The 23,882-nt window shown below is 40.2% G+C and overlaps 1 protein-coding gene across 9 annotated transcripts in view; it reads right to left on the bottom strand.

The window, feature by feature from the left end:
- The window catches only part of LOC143033961 (KICSTOR complex protein SZT2-like), a 278,573-nt gene that overhangs the window by 43,888 nt on the left and 210,803 nt on the right, over positions 1-23,882 (bottom strand). For 7 of the 9 annotated variants that reach the window (XM_076199683.1, XM_076199687.1, XM_076199689.1 and 4 more), the window contains 10 exons: positions 16,534-16,629; positions 15,995-16,123; positions 15,743-15,882; positions 14,157-14,289; positions 13,719-13,857; positions 11,432-11,727; positions 4,811-4,990; positions 3,189-3,299; positions 2,951-3,101; positions 2,551-2,695 (listed from right to left, as the gene is read on the bottom strand). In XM_076199683.1, the coding sequence (XP_076055798.1) occupies positions 2,551-2,695; positions 2,951-3,101; positions 3,189-3,299; positions 4,811-4,990; positions 11,432-11,727; positions 13,719-13,857; positions 14,157-14,289; positions 15,743-15,882; positions 15,995-16,123; positions 16,534-16,629 (1,520 nt within the window). The remainder of the gene's footprint in view (positions 1-2,550; positions 2,696-2,950; positions 3,102-3,188; positions 3,300-4,810; positions 4,991-11,431; positions 11,728-13,718; positions 13,858-14,156; positions 14,290-15,742; positions 15,883-15,994; positions 16,124-16,533; positions 16,630-23,882) is intronic. The other 2 variants (XM_076199686.1, XM_076199692.1) reach the window with 1 other exon arrangement.

Below are 23,882 nucleotides of genomic sequence, written 5' to 3'. Positions count from 1 at the left end.
CATACCTCTTTTACTAGTCTTTCTTCACTCATTCTTTCCATGTGTCCAAACCATCCTAATATTCTTTCATCCACCCTATCTCCCAGCTCCTTTTCCACCCCTGTTCTCCTCCTCACCTCCTCATTTCTCACTCTATCTAGCCTAGTAACCCCCATCATACTTCTCAGACACCTCATCTCAAACACATTCAAACTCCTCTCTTCTTCTCTTATGTTCCATGTTTCTGCCCCATACAGTGCTGTTGGCACAATCACTCCTTCATATAGTCTCCTCTTAGCATCCATTCCCAAATGTCTATTCCTCATTACACTCTTTAATCCACCAAGGCATTTACTCGCTTCTCACAATCTACATTCTACCTCCAATTTGCACCCAAGTATCTAAAACTATCCACTTCCTCCAGTCGCTCTCCCTTAATGCTCACTTCCAGTCTACTGCCACTTTTACCCCTTGTACATCTCATCACCTTACTTTTACCCACATTTATCTTTAGCTTTCTTCTATCACATACTCTCCCAAACTCTGTCACCAACTTCCTCAATCCCTCCTCTGATCCTGCCACAAGCGCAGTGTCGTCTGCAAACAACAGCTGGCTCACCTCCCACTTTTCTCCATTTCTTTAACCATCTCCAATCCCTTGCCCACTACCCTTGCATTTACCTCTCGCACCACCCCATCCATGTATAAGTTGAACAGCCAGGGCGACATAACGCATCCTTGACGAAGTCCCACCTTTACCTCGAACCACTCTCTCTCTCCATTTCCAATCCTGACACAAGCTCTACTATTCTCATAAAAACTCTTGACAGCTCCCAGAAGCTTTCCTCCTATCCTGTATATCTGCATAACCTCCCACAGTGCCTTCCTGTCTACCCTATCATAAGCCTTATATATATATATATATATATATATATATATATATATATATATATATATACACACACATACATATATATGTATATTTAAAAAAGAAATAAACAAACAAAATAAAATTAAATAGATGAGCAGTCAAATGAAGTGGATAATTCAATAACCTGGCATCTGGCAAAGGTGGTGTGAACCTCAGTGCCAAACTTGAAGAGGAAAATTAATGACCAAATTACAGTCCAAGGTGTAAGGATGGAAGAACTATAGCTGTCATTCCACTGCTCTAGACTTCTCTTGCAGGAGACCAATGGCACCCAGGTAACCTGTTATAGCTAATAAATTGGCCCACAAGTTAATCAATAAGGAAATATTATGTTACTGCCTTGGTAAGGTAGGTAACCTTGGTAAGGTGGCACCTTGGTAAGGTAGGCACCTTGGTAAGGTGCTAAGATAGGAGGGAGGGAGGAGGGTGAAGGGGAGTGGAATATATGGGAAATGAAATGGGTGGGAGTGATTTCTATACCTTTTTCTTTTTGGTTACCCCCCGTGTAAGGAGGAAAAAGCCTTTGGTATATGTATGTATGTCTTGGTCAGGTGAGAGTGTAAGTTGAAGTGTCTTGTTGCAATGGGCAGGAGATGGGGATGACCCTTCATCCATGAGGAGCTAAGATAAGAGAGAAACAAGGGTGGTGGATAGGAGCGGAATGGATGGGAGTGGGTGCGTCCCTTTGACTTGGCTATCTTCCTTTTAAGGGGGAAGAAGCCTGAGATATATAGATAGATCGCATTGCACCTGGCGCAACTGGAGTTTGTAGCCAGGTCTATTATATGTTGGTATTGTCTTAGTGATGGATGGTGAACTGAATGCAGTTATGCAAGTTAAGTCTTTGTTTAAAGAATAATTAGGTCAGCTATGTAAAATGAACAAACTGAAGGTCAGCTAAGTGATATACGATCTATCTAAAAACTAAAAGGCCTATTTCCCCTTATATGGAAGGTAGGGAAGGTAGCCAACCAAGGGATGCTCCCAAACCACATGAATCCCACACCCATTTGTTTCCTTTTCTTCTTAGTTCCTTGTGGATGGAGGGGCATCCATGCCCCCTTGGCCTATTGCCCAGGTCTAAAGAAATACACCAAGAAGCAGGACATCCACAACAGGGCTCAACAGCCTAAGTTGGCTTACCTCCACTGATTTATTTACATGGCAACCCTTCCTCCTCATTCCCTCATGTGTAAATAGAGAAGATGAAGAGAAATTCCTCGTACATACATATACATATACCAAGGCTTTTTCCCCCTTACAAGGGAGGTAGCCAAAAAGGAAAAGGCATAAAATCATTCCCACCCATTGCATCCCTGAATACACTCCACACCCCTCCACCCTCCCTCTTATCTTAGCACCTTGTGGCTGCATCAATTTATCATCCATTCACAACCATTCTCCACCCTTATCTATTTCTTGCCTTCTCCCTTGCTCAACAGATATTTTCCTACTACCCAAGGCCCCCTTCATTTCGGTCATCCATCTCATTCTTGATCTTCTCCTCAAGTTTCTCCATCCCCTTCTTCCTTCCACTCTTTTTGCTAGTCTTTCTTCACTTATTTTTTCCACATGCCCAAACTATCCCAGTATGCTTTCATCAATCCAATCTACCAGCTCCCCCTTCCCTTGCTACTTGCCTTGGTAGAAAGAGAAGAGGAGTATAGCAAAAGTGAACAAGTCTTGCGTTCTGTCGATACAAATCAAAGATTTTTTCATTGAATATCGGACTTGAATGCCCTGGAGTTTGCACCATTGTTTGAAGTAAAATCTTTTTTTGGTTTTCTGAAATAAAAAAGTACAAAATAAGGACATAAGAAAAAGGGATCTTTTAAAACTAAACCTTTTGAAGACATATGCAGAATATATGCATAGTGATGCACATGCATTCATGTATGTATCAATGACCTTAACTCTTATAAAGGGAGTGGTATAGTCAAAACAAGATGCCCATACTGACTCACTCAAATCACACTTCCCATCTGAGCCCCTGTATGGCACAGAGACAAAAATAATACTAAGTTAATGGTAATAGATTACCTCTTTGTACTGTGGCCTTCCTGATCTCCAGCATCTGCATTCCATGCTTGGAGACAATGTCATTGATACTGAACGCATGTGATTTGTGCATAGGACGAGATGGCCTGTGGTCTCGGAATGCATCTCCAAAATCTCTAGTGCTTGCAATGAGCTGGAAAACAAAGTTATCAATAAAAAAGTTTCTTTTCACTTGTTGGAGTTTTTAACTACTACAATGATAAAAGTAAATTCACATTACCAGAACTCTTCTACTTCCACGTTCATTTCTATCACTCTGACTTGTGGGTACAGAATGGTTCTTGATGAGGTGGTCTATGATTGTTATATTCTGGGTAAATTGATTCCCACCCTGTAAAATACAACATAAAGAAAAAGATGTTATACAATTAATCATTTTAAATTTCAAAACATACAGATAACTGTTTTCATTATGCAGTCTTAGGTGTTCATTCTACCCTTTTTTTCTCCTACAAGAAGAGATGTTTCTAATCCTCTAAAGCACTGGTTCCTACATGAAGGTAAATGGATGAGGAAAAGATGCAGCCAGGAGTGATGTTCTTGTATGCTCTGTATATTTCTCATGTGTTTGTGTAGTGTGCCAAGATAAGAGGGAGGGAGGAGGGTGGAGGGGAGTGGAATATATAGGAAATGGAATGGGTGGGAGTGGTTTTTATGCCTTTTTCTTTTTGGCTAACACCCATGTAAGGGGGGGAAAAAGCCTTTGGTATATGTATGTATGTATGTATGTTTGTGTGGTAGAAAGGATTACCATAAAATGATGCAGTGGTGGTAAACCAACTCCAGCTCCTACTCTCCAATTTATCATACACAGCTTCAAATTCATGTACGGTTCCACCTTGATCTGTATCCTTAATTTCCAATTATTATACTTAGATTTGAATTCATTTATTGTTTCAACTTGGGCTATATCTCCTTCTTAACTATTCTAAGTATTAATGCCCCTGTATGGTAAATTTTATTTCTTCATATCCTTTTGACATGAAATCTTTCCTAACCTTTTGAATACGATGACATCTACACATGCGTCATGAGCCGCAAGTGTATACGAGGATGCCAGCATTGGCTTCCTGATTTTATTTATTTTGTAGATGTAGCTAAGTGATTCCATATTCTCTGAATAGGGTTGGTCACGTTTTCTGTGATTTTATATTTATTCAGTGTGAAAGAGAATGAATGTAACAGCAGTAACTTTGTGTTTTGTAATGTGCATATTGTGATACATTATTGTACCACAGGCAACCTGATGTGCATGCCAATATTTGACTTGTATTGAAGAAGTAAATTTGTTCTTATGACCCTTCTATCCCTAATCAAGAGATTTCTTTAATCAATGTAGTCTATCGCTTTTAGCGACCTAAATACTATGATCATACCACTTATTTCAAATCTTTCAATGTTGACAGACCTAATGCTTTTAGTTTTTCCTCATATGGTTTATCTGCCAAGCTGAGAACCAGTTTAGTTGCTACCCTTATCAAGGACATAAAATTAAACTGTTTTCCTTACACTTGTGTCAATTTGTGAACTAGGCTAACCAGGGAAATCTTCCTATGAAAAACGATATGAAAAGTTTAGATTATGTGTGACTGATGGTGAAACAGGATCCCCACAAACAAAGCTCTTTCTCTGCACATTATAATTAAGTAAATACAACACATCTGGAGGGATGGATCTATGATGGGAGTATGTGAGGGTGATCAGTTTCCTCCACTACACTTGTGTTCTATCCCACTGACACCTGGTAACTCTACTTCCCCTATTACTACTACAATAGCATTGTGCAAACAAAAAGCATGACATCTAATAAAACTTGTCAAACCAGGACTTTATCATACTAACCTCATCTTTCTTTTCCTGCTCTTTTCGTGTAAATGGCAAATTGTGAAACAAACCAAGCTTCTGTAGGATGATGCTGGAAAGGAGACTACTCCTGGCAATAGTCCACTGACTCAATTGGGTCACTGTGTTATTCAGTGAGTCATATCTCTCTTTCATCCAGTTGTATGTGTACACTGTCAGCTGTTGTTAATAAAAAAATAGTAAAATTAGAAAGGGAACACACATATAAGATATAAAGTTCCTTGCAAATATATATATATATATATATATATGTTAGTGTTAGAATTAGAAATGGAGTGAGTGGTTTGAAATAAAGGTGGGGATTCACCAGGGATGTGCTATGTCATATTGGATGTTCTATTTATACATGGATGGGGTGGTGTGAGAGGGAAACGCAAGGGTAATGGGCCAGGGACTGCAGATGGATAGATAAAAATGGAGAAAAATGGGAGATAGGCCAGTTGTTGTTTACCTAGTTGTATCTTACGGGAACGGGAGCTACGCTCGTGGTGTACTGTCTCCGTATCTTGCCATGTCTAATTTGCTCTTAAATTCATGTATGGTTTTTGCACACACACTATCATTTTGTCCAGTTTGTTCCATACATCCACTACTCTGTGGGGAAAGCTATTCTTTTACAAGGTCTTTTCTATAACTGTCCTTTTTGAGCTTGCTTCCATGTCCCCTTGTATTTCTCTTATCCCAATTTAGTAAGTCTTTTCTATCAAGGATTCCCTTACCTCTCATGATTCTATAGTCAACAAATCACCTCTTTCTCTCCTTTGTTCCAGAGTCAGCAATTCTAGTTTTGACAATCTGTTCATATGACAGATCTGATAAGTGTTAGGGCCATCTTTGTACTTGCTCTCTGGATGCTCTCAATTTCCCTTATACAGGGTGTTCGAGATAAATTTGATAATATTTTTTATCTTCTGTCATTTCAGAATCATTTGAAGGATTTAATAGCAGTAAAGTGCAACAGATAGCTGATTCTATGTACTATTGGTGGGTGTGAGAGCTAGAGAGCATGGACAACTGGAAAGCACTGGAATATTGGAAGAGAGTGACCTGCATCATGATGATTTGCGCTGGATTAAAAAATTCGGAAATCTTAGTTGGAGCTCAGTGCTCCTTGAATACTGTGAAGGCTGTGAGATGTGAGCTGGATAATTGCAATGGAGATGTGGAAGCAGTGGCTAGCAGTGGCTAGCAGGAAGGATCAGCAAACTAGACACTATGATATACAAAGATGGGACACCATGAGCATAGCTCCCTTTCCCATAAGATACAACTAGGTAAATACCATGGACGAGCTGATTTCCATGCTCAAACTAGTGTTCAGGCATCTTTCAAAGGACACTGTGAAGGCCATGTGCTGCAGGGTCAAGGTGGCTTCTTTGAGGGAGCTGTATTTGGCAAAAGATCCGCTAAGAGATCCACTTTGAATTTTGAGAAAATATCAAAATTTTGAGAATATATCAACAACACCTAGACTTAATGCAATTAAGTCAATCACTGGAACAACATTTGGACAAAACAAAGAAACTAATACAACAATATACAAACAATGCATATGCTCAGTGATGAATTGTGCGAGTCCTGCATGGGCTCCTAATCTCAGTGAGACACACCACAACACCCTTCAAATCATACAAAACAAAGACCTAAAAACAATCACAGGCTGCACAAATACAACACCTACAGACCATTTACACCATGAAACAAAAGTCCTCAAAGTCAAGGACCATCTCGACATGAGAGACACACAAACACTTGCCGCAGCCACCACAAACACATCACACCCGCTACACTACATAGCAGAACACCCACACACACCAAGAAACATTAAAGCAACACCCAAAGACCTGTATCACACACAGATACTCTCTTTTCTTCCTCCACAACCACCAAATACCAGCCTCCGGAAACATATTCATAATCATATCACTCACCGCTCCATTAACACACTGAAAAACAACACATTGCTGCATGCCAGACCCCCTGATATCCACCCTTCTGAATCCTCTCTCCCACGAAAGGACTGAGTCCACCTGGCCAGACTGCGGTGCGGCCACCACCCAGCACTTCTAAGCTACCAGAAGAGGCTGGATGACCGCATTGTGAACAGCTGCCCAGGATGTAACACTTCACCCCATACCATACAACACATAATGGAAGACAACAAACAACACAACATACATACATACATATACCAAGGCTTTTTTTTTCCCCTTATCAGGGGGGTAGCCAAAAAGGACAAGGCACAAAAACATTCCCACCCATTTCACCCCCGAAAACACTCCACACCCCTCCACCCTCCCTCCCATCTTAGCACCTCCTAGATGACGGGTCATCCCTGCACCCTGTCCACTGCCCTGGGTCAGAAGCAGTGTCGCAGGACACAGCACATCCACAGCAAGGCCGCTTCATTAAATCGGTGACCCCCCCTCTCCGTCCCCCCATATAAAGGAGAGGACGGGGAGAAATCCCTTCGGGCTGCGTCAAAAATATTTGCTCACACACACTACCTCACCCCCATTCCCCCGTCCAATCCACCTCATGCATCACTACATTTTCCATATACAACCATTCTCCATTCACCCCTGTCTTCTGTCCTCTCCCGTCCTTCCTCAACCGACATTCCCCTCTTCCCCAAAGCCCCCTTCACCCCATCCATCCATCTCATCCTAGGACGTCCCCTCATGTTCACTCCCTCCACATCTGCCTTCTATACCTCCTTTACTAGTCTTTCTTCACTCATTCTTTCCATGTGTCCAAACCATCCTAATACTCTTTCATCCACCCTATCTCCCAGCTCCCATTCCACCTCTGTTCTCCTCCTCCTCCCTTCCTCATTTCTCACTCTATCTAGCCTAGTAACCCCCATCATACTTCTCAGACACTTCATCTCAAACACATTCAAGTTCCTTCTCTCTTCCTCTCTCATGTTCCATGTTTCTGCTCCATACAGTGCTGTTGGCACAATCACTCCTTCATACAGTCTCCTCTTAGCATCCATTCCCAGATTCCTATTCCTCATTACACTCTTTAAACCACCAAGGCATTTACTCGCTTCTCTCAATCTACATTCTACCTCCACCTTCACTCCACCCTTTCCTGCCACATTTGCACCCAAATATCTAAATCTATCCACTTCCTCCAGTTGCTCTCCCTTAATGCTCACTTCCAGATTACTGCCACTTTCACCCCTTGTACATCTCATCACCTTACTTTTACCCACATTTATCTTCAGCTTTCTTCTATCACACACTCTCCCAAACTCTGTCACCAGCTTCCTCAATCCCTCCTCCGATCCTGCCACAAGCGCAGTGTCGTCCGCAAACAACAGCTGGCTCACCTCCCACTTTTCTCCATTTTCCTTAACCATCTCCAATCCCTGACCCACTACCTCTCGCACCACCCCATCCATGTATAAGTTGAACAGCCAGGGTGACATAACGCATCCCTGACGAAGTCCCACCTTTACCTCAAACCACTCACTCTCTCCATTTCTAATCCTGACACAAGCTCTACTATTTCATAAAAACTCCTGACAGCTCCTAGAAGCTTTCCTCCTATCCCGTATATCCGCATAACCTCCCACAGTGCCTTTCTGTCCACCCTGTTGTAAGCCTTTTCCAGATCCATAAAGGCCCAGAAAACATCCTTCCCCTTTCCTATAGCTTTCTCACATATCTGTCTTACCACAAAAATCTGATCTACACAACCTCTACCTGTCCTAAACCCACACTGTTCCTCACCAATTACTCCCTCTGTTCCTCTCCTAATCCTTTCAATCAAGATCCTCCCATAAGCCTTCCCAACTACACTTAACAAGCTAATCCCTCTGAAACTACTACATTCACACTTGTCCCCCTTTCCCTTGTAAAGTGGAACTATACAGGCACTCCTCCAGTCCTCTGGCACTCTACCTTCTCTCCAGCAAACATTAAATAACCTCACCAATCAGTCCACCATCACTATACCTCCTTTTTTAAGACATTCTGCATGGCATCCATCCAGACCAGGTGCCTTACCTGCTTTCATCATCTTAACTGCTGCCTTCACTTCATCCTTCCTTATTTCTCCTCCATTCTCCTCACTCATCACTCTCATTTTCTTAGCATTTCCCACTGCAGCTATCTTTCCCTCCCTATCCTCCTTCACATTAAGCAACTCCCTAAAATATTCTGCCCATCTTCCCCTTACTGCCTTCTCCTCCATTATCATCTCTCCATCTGCACCTTTTACCTTTTCTTCTCTACTTGATTCGCCTCCTCTTCCTCTCTTAATTTCTTTCCAAAACATCTTTTTATTACTTTCAATTTTTTTTTGTCATACTCTTACCCCATTTTACATCTGCTCTCCTCTTTGCCTCCTTTACCTTTTTCTTTACTTCTCTTTTCTTTTCCCTGTAAGTCTCATATGACTCCCTCGTCCTACTTTGTAACCAATCTGTGAAAGCTCGCTTATTCTCTTCTACAACCTTCTTCATTTCCTCATCCCACCATTCACTACCCTTTCTTCTATTTCCTCCTGACCTTCTTGTTCCACACACCATCCTTGCACACTTTGTGACTCCCTCCTTGAACCATCCCCATTCCTCCTCCACTCTATCCTTCACTCCCTCCCACTCCTTCAGCTTCCTCTTGTATTCCTCCTTTTCCTTTTCATTCAAAGAGTTCACTCTAAGAACCTCCCTACCTTTTGTCCCTTGCCTCTTTCTCCATCTATCCTCCACTCTCAACTTACCTTCCACCCTCTCCCCTTAGCACATGTACATCCTTAACTCTTCCTATCATAATCCTATTTACCACTACATAGTCCATTAAAGCTCTATCTACCACCTTTCCCTCCACCACCCTCTCCCATGTGTACTTATGCTTGACTTTCTTCCGAAACACTGTATTTGTTATCATCAACTCTCTTTCTAGACACAACATACACTCTATAAAAGATTTGTGGGAAAACCCAGTTTCGGCTGTGGCATTCCTTGGAGAGACGGGAATACTCAGACAGACAGTCTTGGGAACGACAACAGCAACAACATAAGGAAGGAAGAGAGGAGTTTGAATGCGTTTGAGATGAGGTACCTGAGAAGTATGATAGGGGTTACTAGGTTGGAAGGAGTGAGAGAGGTGCCAAGATAAGAGGGAGGGAAGAGGATAGAGGGGAGTGGAGTATGTAGGGGATGGAATGGGTGGGAGTGGTTTATGGTTTTATTTTTTCGCTACCTCCCTTGTAAGGGGGAAAAACCCTTTGGTTTATGTATATATGAAACTGATGGAAGTAGACAAGGAATAATGGGTGAATTTTAATGCTTTAATGTTTTGACCCATAGGGTCTTGATCACAAAGCTAACAACGAAGTACAATGTGATTTTATACACAGGTAATGTCTTGGGATGCCTAAGAGAGGTTGCTGCTATACTCATAACATTTGTGTATTTATTTTCTTCAAGTTTATTAGTAGTTGAAGAAAACAAATACACAAATATTATGAGTATGGCAACAACCTCTCCTAGGTGTCCCAAGAGATGACCTGACTGTGTATAAAATGTCCATGTCATACTTCATTGTTAGCTTTGTGATCAAGACCCTGTGGGTCAAAACATTAAAGCATTAAAATTCTCCCATTATTCCTTGTCTACTTCCACCTTCAGTTTCATTTGTCATTGTGTAGTTAATATATACATATACATATATATATATATATAGGTTGAACCAAAGGCATGGTTTCTTAAATTCCACATTACAAAGTCCTCTGTAAGGAGCACTGTCTTATTCTCCTGATAGGGGGAGTTTGTGACATTAAACCATATCTTTATCTTCATATATATATATATATATATATATATATATATATATATATATATATATATATGTATGTATATACACAAACACCATTCTTCTCATCTACTTTATAAATTACTTTGAGAGGATAAGGACGGGGAGGGGGTCATTGAATAAGGAATGGTGGGGTTATAAAAGCTCTGGCTGTCAGGATCTGATATGGAAGTGCTTTATCCCACTGCATTGTATTTAACCCAAGCAGTATGGTAGGGGCAAGGATGAACCTTCATCCACAAGGTTTTCATTGTACAGAAGTAAGAAGGGTGGGGTGTGTGGGGTGGGGTGTTATAAATGGAAAAAAAAGAAAAGAAGGAAAGAAAAAATTGAGAAAATGGAAAAGAAAAGAAATAATAGGAAAATACAAGCACCATAAGCACAGCACCTTTCCTGTATAATACAATTGTGATTAATCAGTCAATTATTCCAAATTGTGAGAAGCTCTAGTTTTTTAGTTTTAATGCCCCCACCACCTTGAAAAGGGGAAAGGGTTTCTGGTATATATATATATATATATATATATATATATATAAGAACATAAGAATAAAGGAGACTGCAAAAGACCATAAGGCCTACACTAGGCAGTTCCGTATCCATCACCACCTGTCATCCCCATCCATATAGTTGTCTAATCGTTTTTTAAAACAGCTGATAGTTTCAGCGCTTACTACATGGTTACTGTATGTATGACTGTTGGCATCAGTTGCCTACTAATTACTCTCCTACCTCCAATTCACAAACATCTTATTCATAGAAATGAGTAATAACTTACATGCTGATCCCTGACGATGGCAAGGAAGAGTGTTTGTCTTGGAATAAACACTAATTCTGAAGGATCTGCTGACCACATATTAGTTAGTCCTGAAGAAACACTAGTTGGAGTAGATGGTACAGCAATGGGTGCAGCAGTTGTACCTCCAACTGCTCCAGTAGACACTTGGGGAACTTGTACTGTACTGGGAGTACTTAAGCCTCCAGAGTCAGAACGCAAGAAGCCTCCTTCTGCACCCCTAGTGCCCCTTGGCCATTGAATGAATGGAGGAAAGTGTTGGAAGTCTTTTCCTCCACCTGTGGATTCCAAATTTGGTGCATTATTTTATCACAGATACCTAATCTTTAATCATAAATACAGATCATTAAATTTTTTTTTGTCTAAACTTCCTTAAGACAAGCACTTCCTTGTCAGATTTTGTTGAAAAGATTAATGCACTTTCAAATGTCTTTTATGAGTGTTATGTCAACATTTCCCCCCCTCCAAACACCCCACCTCAACTGCCAACACATATATATGGGCAGTGCATTATACAGTTTATTACAGTCCAAGATTTTTTCCTAGAAAGATCTATGGGATGACCTGAGGATCTACTGCTGCTGAGGGGTTATGGATATCCAAACATGTAGGCGGAGAAGGGGGATTCATGTTGTCGTTGTCGGATGTTTCCCCAGTATACATGTTGTGTGTCGTATACGTGTTGCGTGTAGATCAGGACTGTTAACAATGCCACACACTCTTGCGCATTTTGAAGTTCGTAAATGCATAGTTCCATGCGCGTGACGAGTCACAGTTTATGAATACGCATAGGCACTTAACCATGTAATGTGTATGACCCTAAATCACTTAGGTATGGAGCACTGGGTATTAGGGTCACTTGGGCACTGTCACTCCGGGAGGTCACCCAGCCTTCTGATCTGGAGTCAGGGACGCTCCAACTCACCTTGGGCATCCCCACTTCATTTGGTTCCACTGTGGTATGGGATATTTGTCATTTACAGTTACATTGTTTAGACCTCGGTAATCTCCGCAAGGTCTCCAGGAATGTGGTTCTTTCTTGGGAACCAAATTCCTGGAGACCTTGTGGAGATTACCGAGGTCTAAACAATGTAATTGTAAATGACAAATATCCCATACCACAGTGGTCACTCTGGGGTCACCACTGTGGTAAGTGCCAAACACGCAGTACTTTTGGTAGGAGTTTATTGCGTAGGTCTACACACAAGTATGGCAGGAAGTGATCTGTCACAAGCGAATGCTTGGGGGACCAGGACGTGCCCGTGCCCTATTTTCAGATACATTGTTGCCATGCGGGAAAAAGATTAGGCAAAACAATACATACAAACATATCTCGATATATGCATAAGAATATACAGAAACAAGAGAACAATTACATATAATGATGAATATGCATGTAAAATGGTTAAGGGTAACATATATTTAATACCTTAATGCTATGAGACGTACAATTGGCATAGACGTATACGTCATTAGGCGTATGCTAAACGCGTATGCGTCTATGCCAATTGTACGTCTCATAGCATTAAGGTATTAAATATATGTTACCCTTAACCATTTTGCATGCATATTCATCATTATATGTAATTGTTCTCTTGTTTCTGTATATTCTTATGTATATACCTAGATATGTTTGTATGTATTGTTTTGCCTAATCTTTTTCCCGCATGGCAACAATGTATCAGAAAATAGGGCACGGGCGCATCCTGGTCCCCCAAGCATTCGCTTGTGACAGATCACTTCCTGCCATACTTGTGTGTAGACCTACGCAATAAACTCCTACCAAAAGTACTGCGTGTTTGGCACTTACCACAAACATTCTAATGCATCCATTGCCTCCTTCACTCTATCCATTCATCTTCATCTTCCTCTTCTGCTGTCCCCACATTTTCTTTGCTTATCTTTTCTTACACATTCTTTCCATATGTCTAAACCACCTCAGCACTCTCCATTGTACCTTACGTGTTAGCTCCTTACTCATCCCTTTTCTCTGCTTCACTGCCATATTTCTTTCATACAGAAAAGTCTACTGATATGCTCTGGTACCAATACACCTTTTCCAAAGGTATCTTACTGACCCAGGGCAGTGGGCAAGATGCAGGGATGACCCATCATCCAGGAGGAGGCGAGATAAGAGGAAGGGAGGGGGGGGGTGAATGGGAGTGGATTATGTGGGGATAGAATGGGTGGGAGTGGATTTTATGCCTTTGTTTTTTGGCTACCTCCCTTGTAAGGGGGAACAAGCCTTTGGTATATGTATATATCTTACTTTTTGATGAAGGTGAATAATAATCTTGGAAGACATCATCGTACAGAGTTGCCCACCACTGCTGGTTGTTACGTCCAACAATGATCAAATTGCCCAATTCTGGCTCCATTTCACTACTCATTTTTATATACTGTGGTATCTGTAAAACATAATACTTTGGGTAAAATACTTCAAGTTATTAGTACATACATGAATAAATGATTATTCTTCCTAAAAATCACACCTGGGACTGTAAAAATGTTTGGGCCAATGTGAAAAGTAATGGTCCACAACAATGATGCTGTCCATCTTGCAGGACCACCACAACCAAGATCCCATCACTGGTCCCTATCATGATATTTCATTTTTATTATTGCCTGACAATTCTATTCAAGTTGGAGACCAAAAACCAAAAGATCTGTTTTCTATATAAAAAAAAGAGAGAGAGAGAGAACTTACCTTGCCTGGTTCTAAGAAGTTATATGATGTTGCAGAATCCAAACTACTTTCCATAAAAACCTTAACATTCTTGTATGGTGTATTTAAGGTCATCCACTTTTGCAGTTCTTGGACAAAAACTGGCAACGCATGTCTGAAGTAAAATAATATTCCCTATCAAGAAGCAAGTAAATGACTTAGGGATTAAAAAGTGTCATGAGAAATAGGTATCTGGGAATGGATGCAAAGAGGAGACGATATGAAGGGGTAATGACAGCACTATATGGAGCAAAGACATGGAATTTAAGAGAGGTAGAAAGGAAACATTTAAATGCATTTGAGATGAAACATCAGAGAAGTATGGTAATGGTTACAAGGTTGGATTGAGCGACAAGTGAGGTGAGGAGAGCTGGAGCGGAAAAGGAGATGGCAGATAAGGCTGATGAATGAGTATTGTAATGATTTGGACACATAGAAGGAATGAGTCAACAAAGATTAGTAAATGAGATGTGGAAGGCAGAGGTGGAGGGAGACATCCTCAGAGTACAAGAAAGAAAAAATAGAACACAATATTTATACAGAAGTAAAAACTGGGAGAGGTTATAGCCACATAAAACCTTTGGACATAATACATACATACACATTCAATTACACATGGAAATGTTAATGGTAAAAAAAAAAAAAAAAAAAAAAAAAAAAAAATATATATATATATATATATATATATATTTATACAGAAGTAAGAAAAATGGGAGAGGTTATATACATATACATATAGAAATAAGAAAGGTAATAGTAACACAAAACAAAGAAATTCAAAAGATCAAAACCATGTGGCCGAAAGGTCACATGGCCACATGGTTTTGCTTTTTTGAATTTTTTTGTTTTGTGTTACTATTACCTTTCTTATTTCCATGTGTATATGAATGTGTATGTATATATATATATATATATTTTTTTATTATTATTATTACCATTAACATTTCCATGTGTAATTGAATGTGTATGTATGTATAATGTCCGAAGGTTTTATGTGGCTATAACCTCTCCCAGTTTTCTTACTTCTGTATAAATATTGTGTTCTATTTTTTCTTTCTTGTACTCTGAGGATGTCGTAATAGACGAAAACGTTCAGTATTCCGACTTTAATTTCCCTGTGGTTTCTGCAATACATATATATATATATATATATATATATATATATATATATATATATATATATATATATATATGCTGGTACATTGTGATAAGTTGATGAAGGTGGAAAAATAAGTCACAGGTCTAGTTCCGAGTTTCTGAGTTTATTCCTGACCAGTTTCGTGCTTCTGAAGAAGCATAGAGCGAAACCGGTCAGGAATAAACTCAGAAATTTGGAACTAGACCCGTGACTTATTTTTCCACCCTTCATCATCATATATATATATACATACACTAGATGCTCTTTCCATCTCATAAGACAGTTGGCCAAATCAAAGTATACTTCCACTTCAAAGATATTTTTTCCAATAATTGAAGAAATACCAAATCATACAGTAAATATTTCATTGTATAACAACTTTTGTCTTCAAAACTTTATATTGAGTTATGAATGAAGCCTAGTACAATACCTTGATGTAACTTGTATTGCATGCTTCTTCACAGAATGCACACCAATTTTCAGTGCATATTCAAACCAGTCTAATAAAACATCGTAAAAGACAGGATTAAGTTGCTGATTCTCACTCTCATGTCTGTCTCTTCCTTTTCCCTAGGCAGATGAAAACAAAAGACAAAATAATTAATTTTCTTTAACTCCATTTATCAATGCTAAAAAGATATTGCCTTAACAAGATTGTGTAGGATCTTAAAAAAACACTTACCTCTGGCAATGAAGAATCACTATCTTTCCATCTATCTTCTGATGCTGCATCTCTTCTTTCCACACTCAAATCAACAGAATGTCTTGTTTTTTTTGGTGAATGTGAAATGAGGGGCTGGGAATCTGCATGCTGTAGTAACATTTTCAATTAGAATATTCAAGCATTATCTTTGTAAGGAAAAATCTATTGAACTCATAGTTAACATAGTCATTAATATTGTGGCTTAAGTCAATCATATCATCTTATTCTTATGAATAATATCAGAAAAAGAGGACTATTAGAATAAATAATAAAGCTCATTAGCACAACTTTTAGCAAGTATATTCAGCAACAAGTGTAAGCAAAACCCAATCACAAATGCAACAGCATTAAGAGCAGAAATCACAAGCATGTAATAATTATCAAGTATTAGATACATAATAAGCACCCAAAGTGTGTAAAAGCTGCATCAGCTAAGAAGCTACCACATTGAAATTTGCATTGGTATTTATGTAGAATCATGTGCTGAAAAAAGCTATGGTGAAAAACATCAAGTTTACCGCAGACATGATAACATCCAATGGAACTTGGAGGGATGCTCTTCGTTTTTGAAGCTTCGCATCAGTCACTGAAGTAGGTAATAGGCCATGTCTCGCCTAATAATTAATATAGTATATTGAATGAAATCTGAGGTATTTGATAAATCCTTTAAAGAGATAATGTTAAAAATTAATTCAAGTACCTTAATTTGTTCAACTTTCAGTCCTTCCAATTTTAGTTAGATGATTTAAATGAGAAATTATATTCTGGAAAATATTCAACATTATGCTGCTAAAAGAAAACAAGTCATTGGGTGCTTAGGACACATTTTTGTCAGATGGCTATGATTAAAACATTGAGCCATATCCACTAGAGTTCTATTAAACATAATGAATTTCAACCCAAATATATAGGAACTATAAGGACTATCAATAAAAAGTTGACTAGAGAATTATTATATATATATATATATAGATAAAAAAAAAAAAAAAAAAAAAAAAAATCAGACAGCATTCATCTAACTAAAGACAATATACCCAATTTTCCAAGTTTCAGAATAGAATTACCTTTCTATAGTATACTCTGTATAAAAATAAATTAATGACTATCATATGCTGAAGGCCTTGGTCTTATTGAAAAATAAACACACAAAACTATCAAACCATGCATGTCTAGAGGTAAATCTACAAAGTACCCCACCTTCATGTAACCTCGCTCTACAAGCTTTATAAATACATGCCAAAGGAATTAAGTTCATAAATATGAAAGGGATCAAAATTAAATTTAAGATTTAACAACTTACTACATGTGTCTTCATATCATAACAATATAAGATACTGAACACTTTCAGATCTTGATAAGAGAATAAAAGTTTAGGAAGCCTTGAGGGTTGCTTCAGTAAAAGCTAGATACTTTTTTCCAAAGAACATATTTCTAATACTGCCATCTCATTACTAGCAAATCATGCAAAGAAAAGAAATATCTACACAAGAGTCATGTTGATAAAACAATAAATACTTTTAATTTGTTATGAAAAAACTGTGTGGAGCAGTCATGGAATGTGTGAGGGGAAGAGAAAGGGAGTTTGGGTGTGTTTGAGATGAGGTGTCTGAGAAGTGTGGTGGGGGTCACTGGGCTGGATAGAGTGGGAAACAGGGAGGTGAGGAGGAGAGCAGGGGTGGAGAGGGAGTTGGGAGACAAGGTGGATGAAAGAGTATTGGGATGATTTGGACATATGGAAAGAATGAGCTGAGAAAGATTAGTGAAAGAGGTGTGGAAGGCAGAGGTGGATGGAGTGAACATGAGGGGGCGACCAAGGATGAGACGGATAGATGGGATGAAAGGGGCATTACGAAAGAGGGGGCTGCCAGTTGAGGAAAGAAGGGAGAACATAGAAGATAGGAGTGAGTGGAGAAGGTTATGTATGGATGAAGCTGGGATGCATGGAAGGGAGTGGGTGGTGGATGGGAGGTGTACAGAGTGTGCATGAATGATATTTTGATGCAGCCCAAAGGGATTTCTCCCCGTCTTCTTTTTTTTTCTGCATGAGGGAATGGAGAGGGGGGTCGCTAATTACATGAAGTGGTCTTGCTATGGATGTGCTGTGCCTTGCTGCATTGCTTCTGTCCCAGGGCGGTGGGCAAGATGCAGGGATGACCCAGCATTCAGGAGCCAAGAAAAGATGGAAGAAGGTGTAGTGAATGGGAGTGGAGTATGTAGGGATGAAATGGGTGGGAGTGGATTTATGCTTTTGACTTTGGCTGACTCCCTTGTAAGAGGGAAAAAGCACTTGATATATATATATATGTATGTTTTATGTACGTATGGGGGAAAAATTGTTAGGTACAACAATCAAATACACACAGCATAAAAACACAGTTATCTTTGGCAGCCAAAAGAAGAAAATGATAAAGCTACTTTGAGGTAGAGCTCTCCATACATGAACCTCAGTTGGATGCCACAAAATATGTTATAAAATGTTTATAACATTCACTCATGTGCTAAGGATTTCAATTACATATATCACAAGCATGACAAAATAAAAATAAAACCTGATCTGCCTAACATTCACACTTGCTTTCTTCATGAAAAATATACCACTGTATTACAATCAGAGTGGGGTGTAGGAAGGGGAGAGGGAGGTGGAGAATGAAGAGGGAAATAATAAGTGGAGACAGACAGACGTCTGGGGTATTGGCTGCTTGTTATTGTGGCAAAGGAGCATGCAGTTGATACTTTAGGGTCTATACGGGGCGCCCCTACGGACCAGAGCCACACATAATTTTGTCTATGATAGAGGAAAACTGTTCATAGAGAAATGATGACACTTTTATACTACGACTGTCCCTCAGTTATGCTGTCCCCCAACCTCTTGCTGCTGTCCTGTACCATTTCTCTGAGTATTCATTTTCTGCTGTGGGGGAATTCCCTGTGGTGGGGGAAAAGAATACTGCCACCAAGTAATTCCACTTGGATCGTAAGAGGCGAGAAGAAAGGGATGGGGAGCACGACTAGGCATCCTTCTCCTCGTAGCCCCACAGGGGACATTCCTAAACAAAAAAGTAAAGGCATAAGAGGGTCTGGGAGTTTTCCGACCAGCACCCTAAGGCTTGGGTCTTTTAATGTGCGTGGATGTGGTACAGATCAGAGTAAAAGGGAAGAGATAGGTAGTATATTTGTGAGAAGAAAGATGGATGTGTTGACTTTGAGTGAAACTAAGTTGAAAGGGAAGGGTGAGTGTAAGTTTGGGAGTGTAAGTGGGAGGTTATCAGGAGTGAAGGGAGGGTGAGGGAGGGAAGGGGTGGCTATACTAGTAAGTGAAGAGAAGGGTAAATGTGTAGTGGAGTGGAAGGAGGTTTCCTCAAGGATAATGTGGATGAAGGTGAAACTGGGAAAGGAGATGTGGGTCTTTGTAAGTGCATATGGGCCTGGCAGTGAGAAGAGTGTAGAAGAAAGGGAGGCCTTTTGGATAGAGGATGAGTGCATAGAGGATTTAGGGAGAAATGTCAATATAATAGTACTGGGAGACCTTAATGCTAGGGTAGGAAATGGTCCAATTGATGGAGTGGTTGGGAAATGTGGAGTTCCAGAAAAGAATCGTAGTGGAGAGTTGATGGTGGAAATGTGTCTAGAGAGTTGATGATAGCAAATACATGTTTTGGAAGAAAGTCAAGCATAAGTACACATTGGAGAGGGTGGTGGATGGAAGGGTGGTAGATAGAGCATTGATGGATTATGTAGTGGTAAATAGGACTATGATAGGAAGAGTTAAGGATGTACATGTGCTAAGGGGAGAGGGTGGGGGAATATCAGATCATTTTTTGGTGGAAGGTAAGTTGAGAGTGGAGGATAGATGGAGAAAGAGGAAAGGGACAAAAGGTAGGGAGGTGCTTAGAGTGAACTCTTTAAATGAAAAGGAAAAGGAGAAGGAGTACAAGAAGAAACTGAAGGAGGAGTGGGAGGGAGTGAAGGATAGAGTAGAGCTAGGTGTGGAGGAGGAATGGGGATGGTTCAAGGAGGGAGTCACAAAGTGTGCAAAGGTGGTGTGTGGAACAAGAAGGACAGGAGGAAATAGAAGAAAGGGTAGTGAATGGTGGGATGAGGAAACAAAGAAGGTTGTAGAAGAGAAGAAGCGAGCTTTCACAGATTGGTTACAAAATAGGACGAGGGAGTCATATGAGAGGTACAAAGAAAAGAAAAGAGAAGTAAAGCAAAAGGTAAAGGAGGCAAAGAGGAGAGCAGATGTGAAATGGGATAAGAGTATGACAGAAAAATTTGAAAGTAATAAAAAGATGTTTTGGAAAGAAATTGAGAGGAAGAGGAGGCGAATCAAGTAGAGAAGAAAAGGTAAAAGGTGCAGATGGAGAGATGATAATGGAAGAGAAGGCAGTAAGGGGAAGATATGCAGAACATTTTAGGGAGTTGCTAAATGTGAAGGAGGATAGGGAGGGAAAGATAGTTGCAGTGGGAAATGCTAAGAAAATGAGTGATGAGTGAGGAAAATGGAGGAGAAATAAGGAAGGATGAAGTGAAGGCAGTTGTTAAGATGATGAAAGCAGGTAAGGCACCTGGTCTGGATGGATGCCATGAAGAATGTCTAAAAAAAGGAGATACAGTGATGGTGGACTGGCTGGTGAGGTTATTTAATGTTTGCTGGAGAGAGGGTAGAGTGCCGGAGGACTGGAGGAGTGCCTGTATAGTTCCACTTTACAAGGGAAAAGGGGACAAGTGTGAATGAAGTAGTTTCAGAGGGATTAGCTTGTTAAGTGTAGTTGGGAAGGCTTATGGGAGGATCTTGATTGAGAGGATTAGGAGAGGAAGAGAGGGAGTAATTGGTGAGGAACAGTGTGGATTTAGGACAGGTAGAGGTTATGTAGATCAGATCTTTGTGGTAAGACAAATATGTGAGAAAGCTATAGGAAAGGGGAAGGATGTTTTTTGGGCTTTTATGGATCTGGGGCAGAAACATGGAACATAGGAGAGGAAGAGAGAAGGAGTTTGAATGTGTTTGAGATGAGGTGTCTGAGAAGTATGATGGGGGTTACTAGGCTAGATAGAGTGAGGTGAGGAGGAGGTGAGGAGGAGAACGGGGGTGGAAAGGGAGTTGGAAGATAGGGTTGATGAAAGAGTATTAGGATGGTTTGGACACATGGAAAGAATGAGTGAAGAAAGACTAGTAAAAGAGGTGTGGAAGGCAGATGTGGAGGGAGTGAACATGAGGGGACGTCCTAGGATGAGGTGGATGGATGGGGTGATGGGGGCTTTGGGGAAGAGGGGAATGTCTGTTGAGGAAGGACGGGAGAGGACAGAAGACAGGGGTGAATGGAGAATGGTTGTATATGGATGATGTTGTGATGCATGAGGTGGAAAGGGCGGGGGGATTGGGGGTGAGGTAGTATGAGCAAATTTGACGCAGCCCGAAGGGATTTCTCTCCGTCTTCTCCTTTTATGCATGGGGGGACGGAGAGGGGGGTTGCCGATTTAATGAAGCGGCCTTGCTGTGGATGTGCTGTGTCTTACGACACTGCTTCTGACTCAGGGCAGTGGAAAAGGTGCAGGGATGACCCGTCATCCAGGAGGTGCTAAGATAAGAGGGAGGGTGGAGGGGTGTGGAGTGTATTCAGGGATGGAATGGGTGGGAATGATTTTATGCCTTTTCCTTTTTGGCTACCTCCCTTGTAAGGGGGAAAAAGCCTTGGTATATTTACCTAGTTGTAATATACGGGAGGGGAGCTATGCTCGTGGTGACCTGTCTTTGTATCTATCTGCATCAAGTTTTATCTTAAAATCTTGTATAGTGTTTGCACATACTGTTTTGTTGTCTAATTTGTTCCATGTATTAATCGCTCTGTGTGGGAAACTGTTCCTTTTCAAGTTTTTTCTATAACTATCTTTTTTCAGTTTTTTTCCATGTCCTCTCGTTTTACCGTTGTCCCACACTAACAGGTCATTCCTGTCCAAAACTTCCATTCCTTTCATTATTCTGTAGTCAGCAAATCTCCTCTTTCTCTTCTTTGTTCCAGAGTTGGTAGGTTCAGTTTGGATAGTCTTTGCTCATATGTTAGTTTGGCGAGAGTCGGTGCTAGCTTGGTTGTTGCTCTTTGTAATCTTTCTAGTTTCTTACTATTCTTTTTGGTACTGGGTGTCCAAAGTGATGCTGCGTACTCAAGTTTTGGTCTTATTTGTGTAGTTAGTATTTTCTTTATCATTTCTTCATCCATATAAGTAAATGCCAGTTTGATTGACCTCAATAAATTGTAGGTTTCTCCGAATACTTTATTTATATGCTTATCAGGTTTCATGTCCTTTCCAATCATCACTCCAAGATCTTTTTTGGAGTTTGCTTTTTTTTTCTTTTTTTCTCCAATTCTGTAATCTTTTGATATTCTGTTTTTAATCTTTCCAAATTCCATTATACTGCATTTCTTTATATTAAATTTCACTTCCCACTTTTGAGTCCAATTCCATATTGTGTCCAGATCTTGTTGCAATGAGTTGCAGTCCTCTTACGTTTTTACCTTCTTATGTATGTATGTATGTATGTATGTATGTGTGTATATATATATATATATATATATATATATATATATATATATATATATATATATATATATATATATATATAACACTAACACCATCAATGTGACGGAACTACAGTATGCGGATGACAACACTGCCGTAGCCCACACCCATGCATAACTCCAACAATCAGTGGATAATTTCCATGCTACCTACACATGTTTTGGCCTAACAGTTAACAAGGTCAAAACTAAGATATTGACCCAACCAAGACCAGGGGAAAATCCATCAGCAACTAACATCACCATGGATGGAACCACCATTGAATGCGTCGAACATTTCCCATACCTGGGAAGCATCCTTTCCACCCAGAGCACATCCTCCAAAGAGATTGAAAACAGGTTACAAGCTGGCCACACTGCATATGGGAGACTATCCACCAGGGTGTTCAAGAACAAAGGCCTAACCACCCATACAAAAGTGATGGTATATAACGCCGTCATAGTATCTACCCTGTTATATGCATGCGAGACTTGGACCCTTTATAGTAGGGACCTCAAAAAACTAGAACAATTCCACCAGAAAAAACTGAGAGCAATAATGAAAATCAAATGGAATGACTATGTGTCCAATACAGCAGTCCTTGAAAGAGCCAAAGTCACTAGCATCGAGGCCATGATCATGAAACACCGCTTAAGATGGTCTGGCCATGTGGTGCGTATGGAGGACACAAGACTACCAAAGAAAATTCTCTTCAGCGAGTTAAATACAGGTGATTGCCTTCGAGGCCGCCCTATGCTCCGATTTAAAGACCAACTCAAGAAATCCCTCAAGGAAGCTAACATAGACCCAAACACCTTCGAAGCTTCAGCGTATGATAGGAATGGGTGGAGAAACAAAATTAAAGTGGGCACGGAACTCTTCGAAGAGAATAGAAGAGTCAACCTGGTAGTTAAACGACAGCAACGGGTAGAAAGAACAAAACAACCACAACCACCTCCCACGATTCAGTGCGATCAATGCCCTCGGTTGTTCAGGGCACGAATTGGCCTTACGAGCCATAAGAAGGCTCACCACCCTAATAATGCTTAACCCCTTCCATACGGTGCCGCACACGTAGGCGTCATGGACTTAGATCTCAGTGGCAGCAGCCAATGCCAGCCGTACGACGTGTCGTAATAATACTCGCATCATAAAATATAGTCACCGCTTATATCGATCGTTCTCTCTTCACCCGTGAATTTTGATAACCATAGAAAATGCGATTACAAAAGAATTAGAAAGAATGTCATTATGGAGGGGCGACTACAATAAATATAATCAAGACGCCGATATGGCAGCCTCGCGAATA

The sequence above is a fragment of the Oratosquilla oratoria genome, chromosome 16, assembly GCF_046742065.1.
Source record: "Oratosquilla oratoria isolate Oo_2021 chromosome 16, ASM4674206v1, whole genome shotgun sequence".
Lineage (NCBI taxonomy): Eukaryota > Metazoa > Arthropoda > Malacostraca > Stomatopoda > Squillidae > Oratosquilla > Oratosquilla oratoria.
The sequence above is the reverse complement of the archived record's forward strand: the minus strand, read 5'-3'. Positions and strand labels throughout refer to the sequence as shown.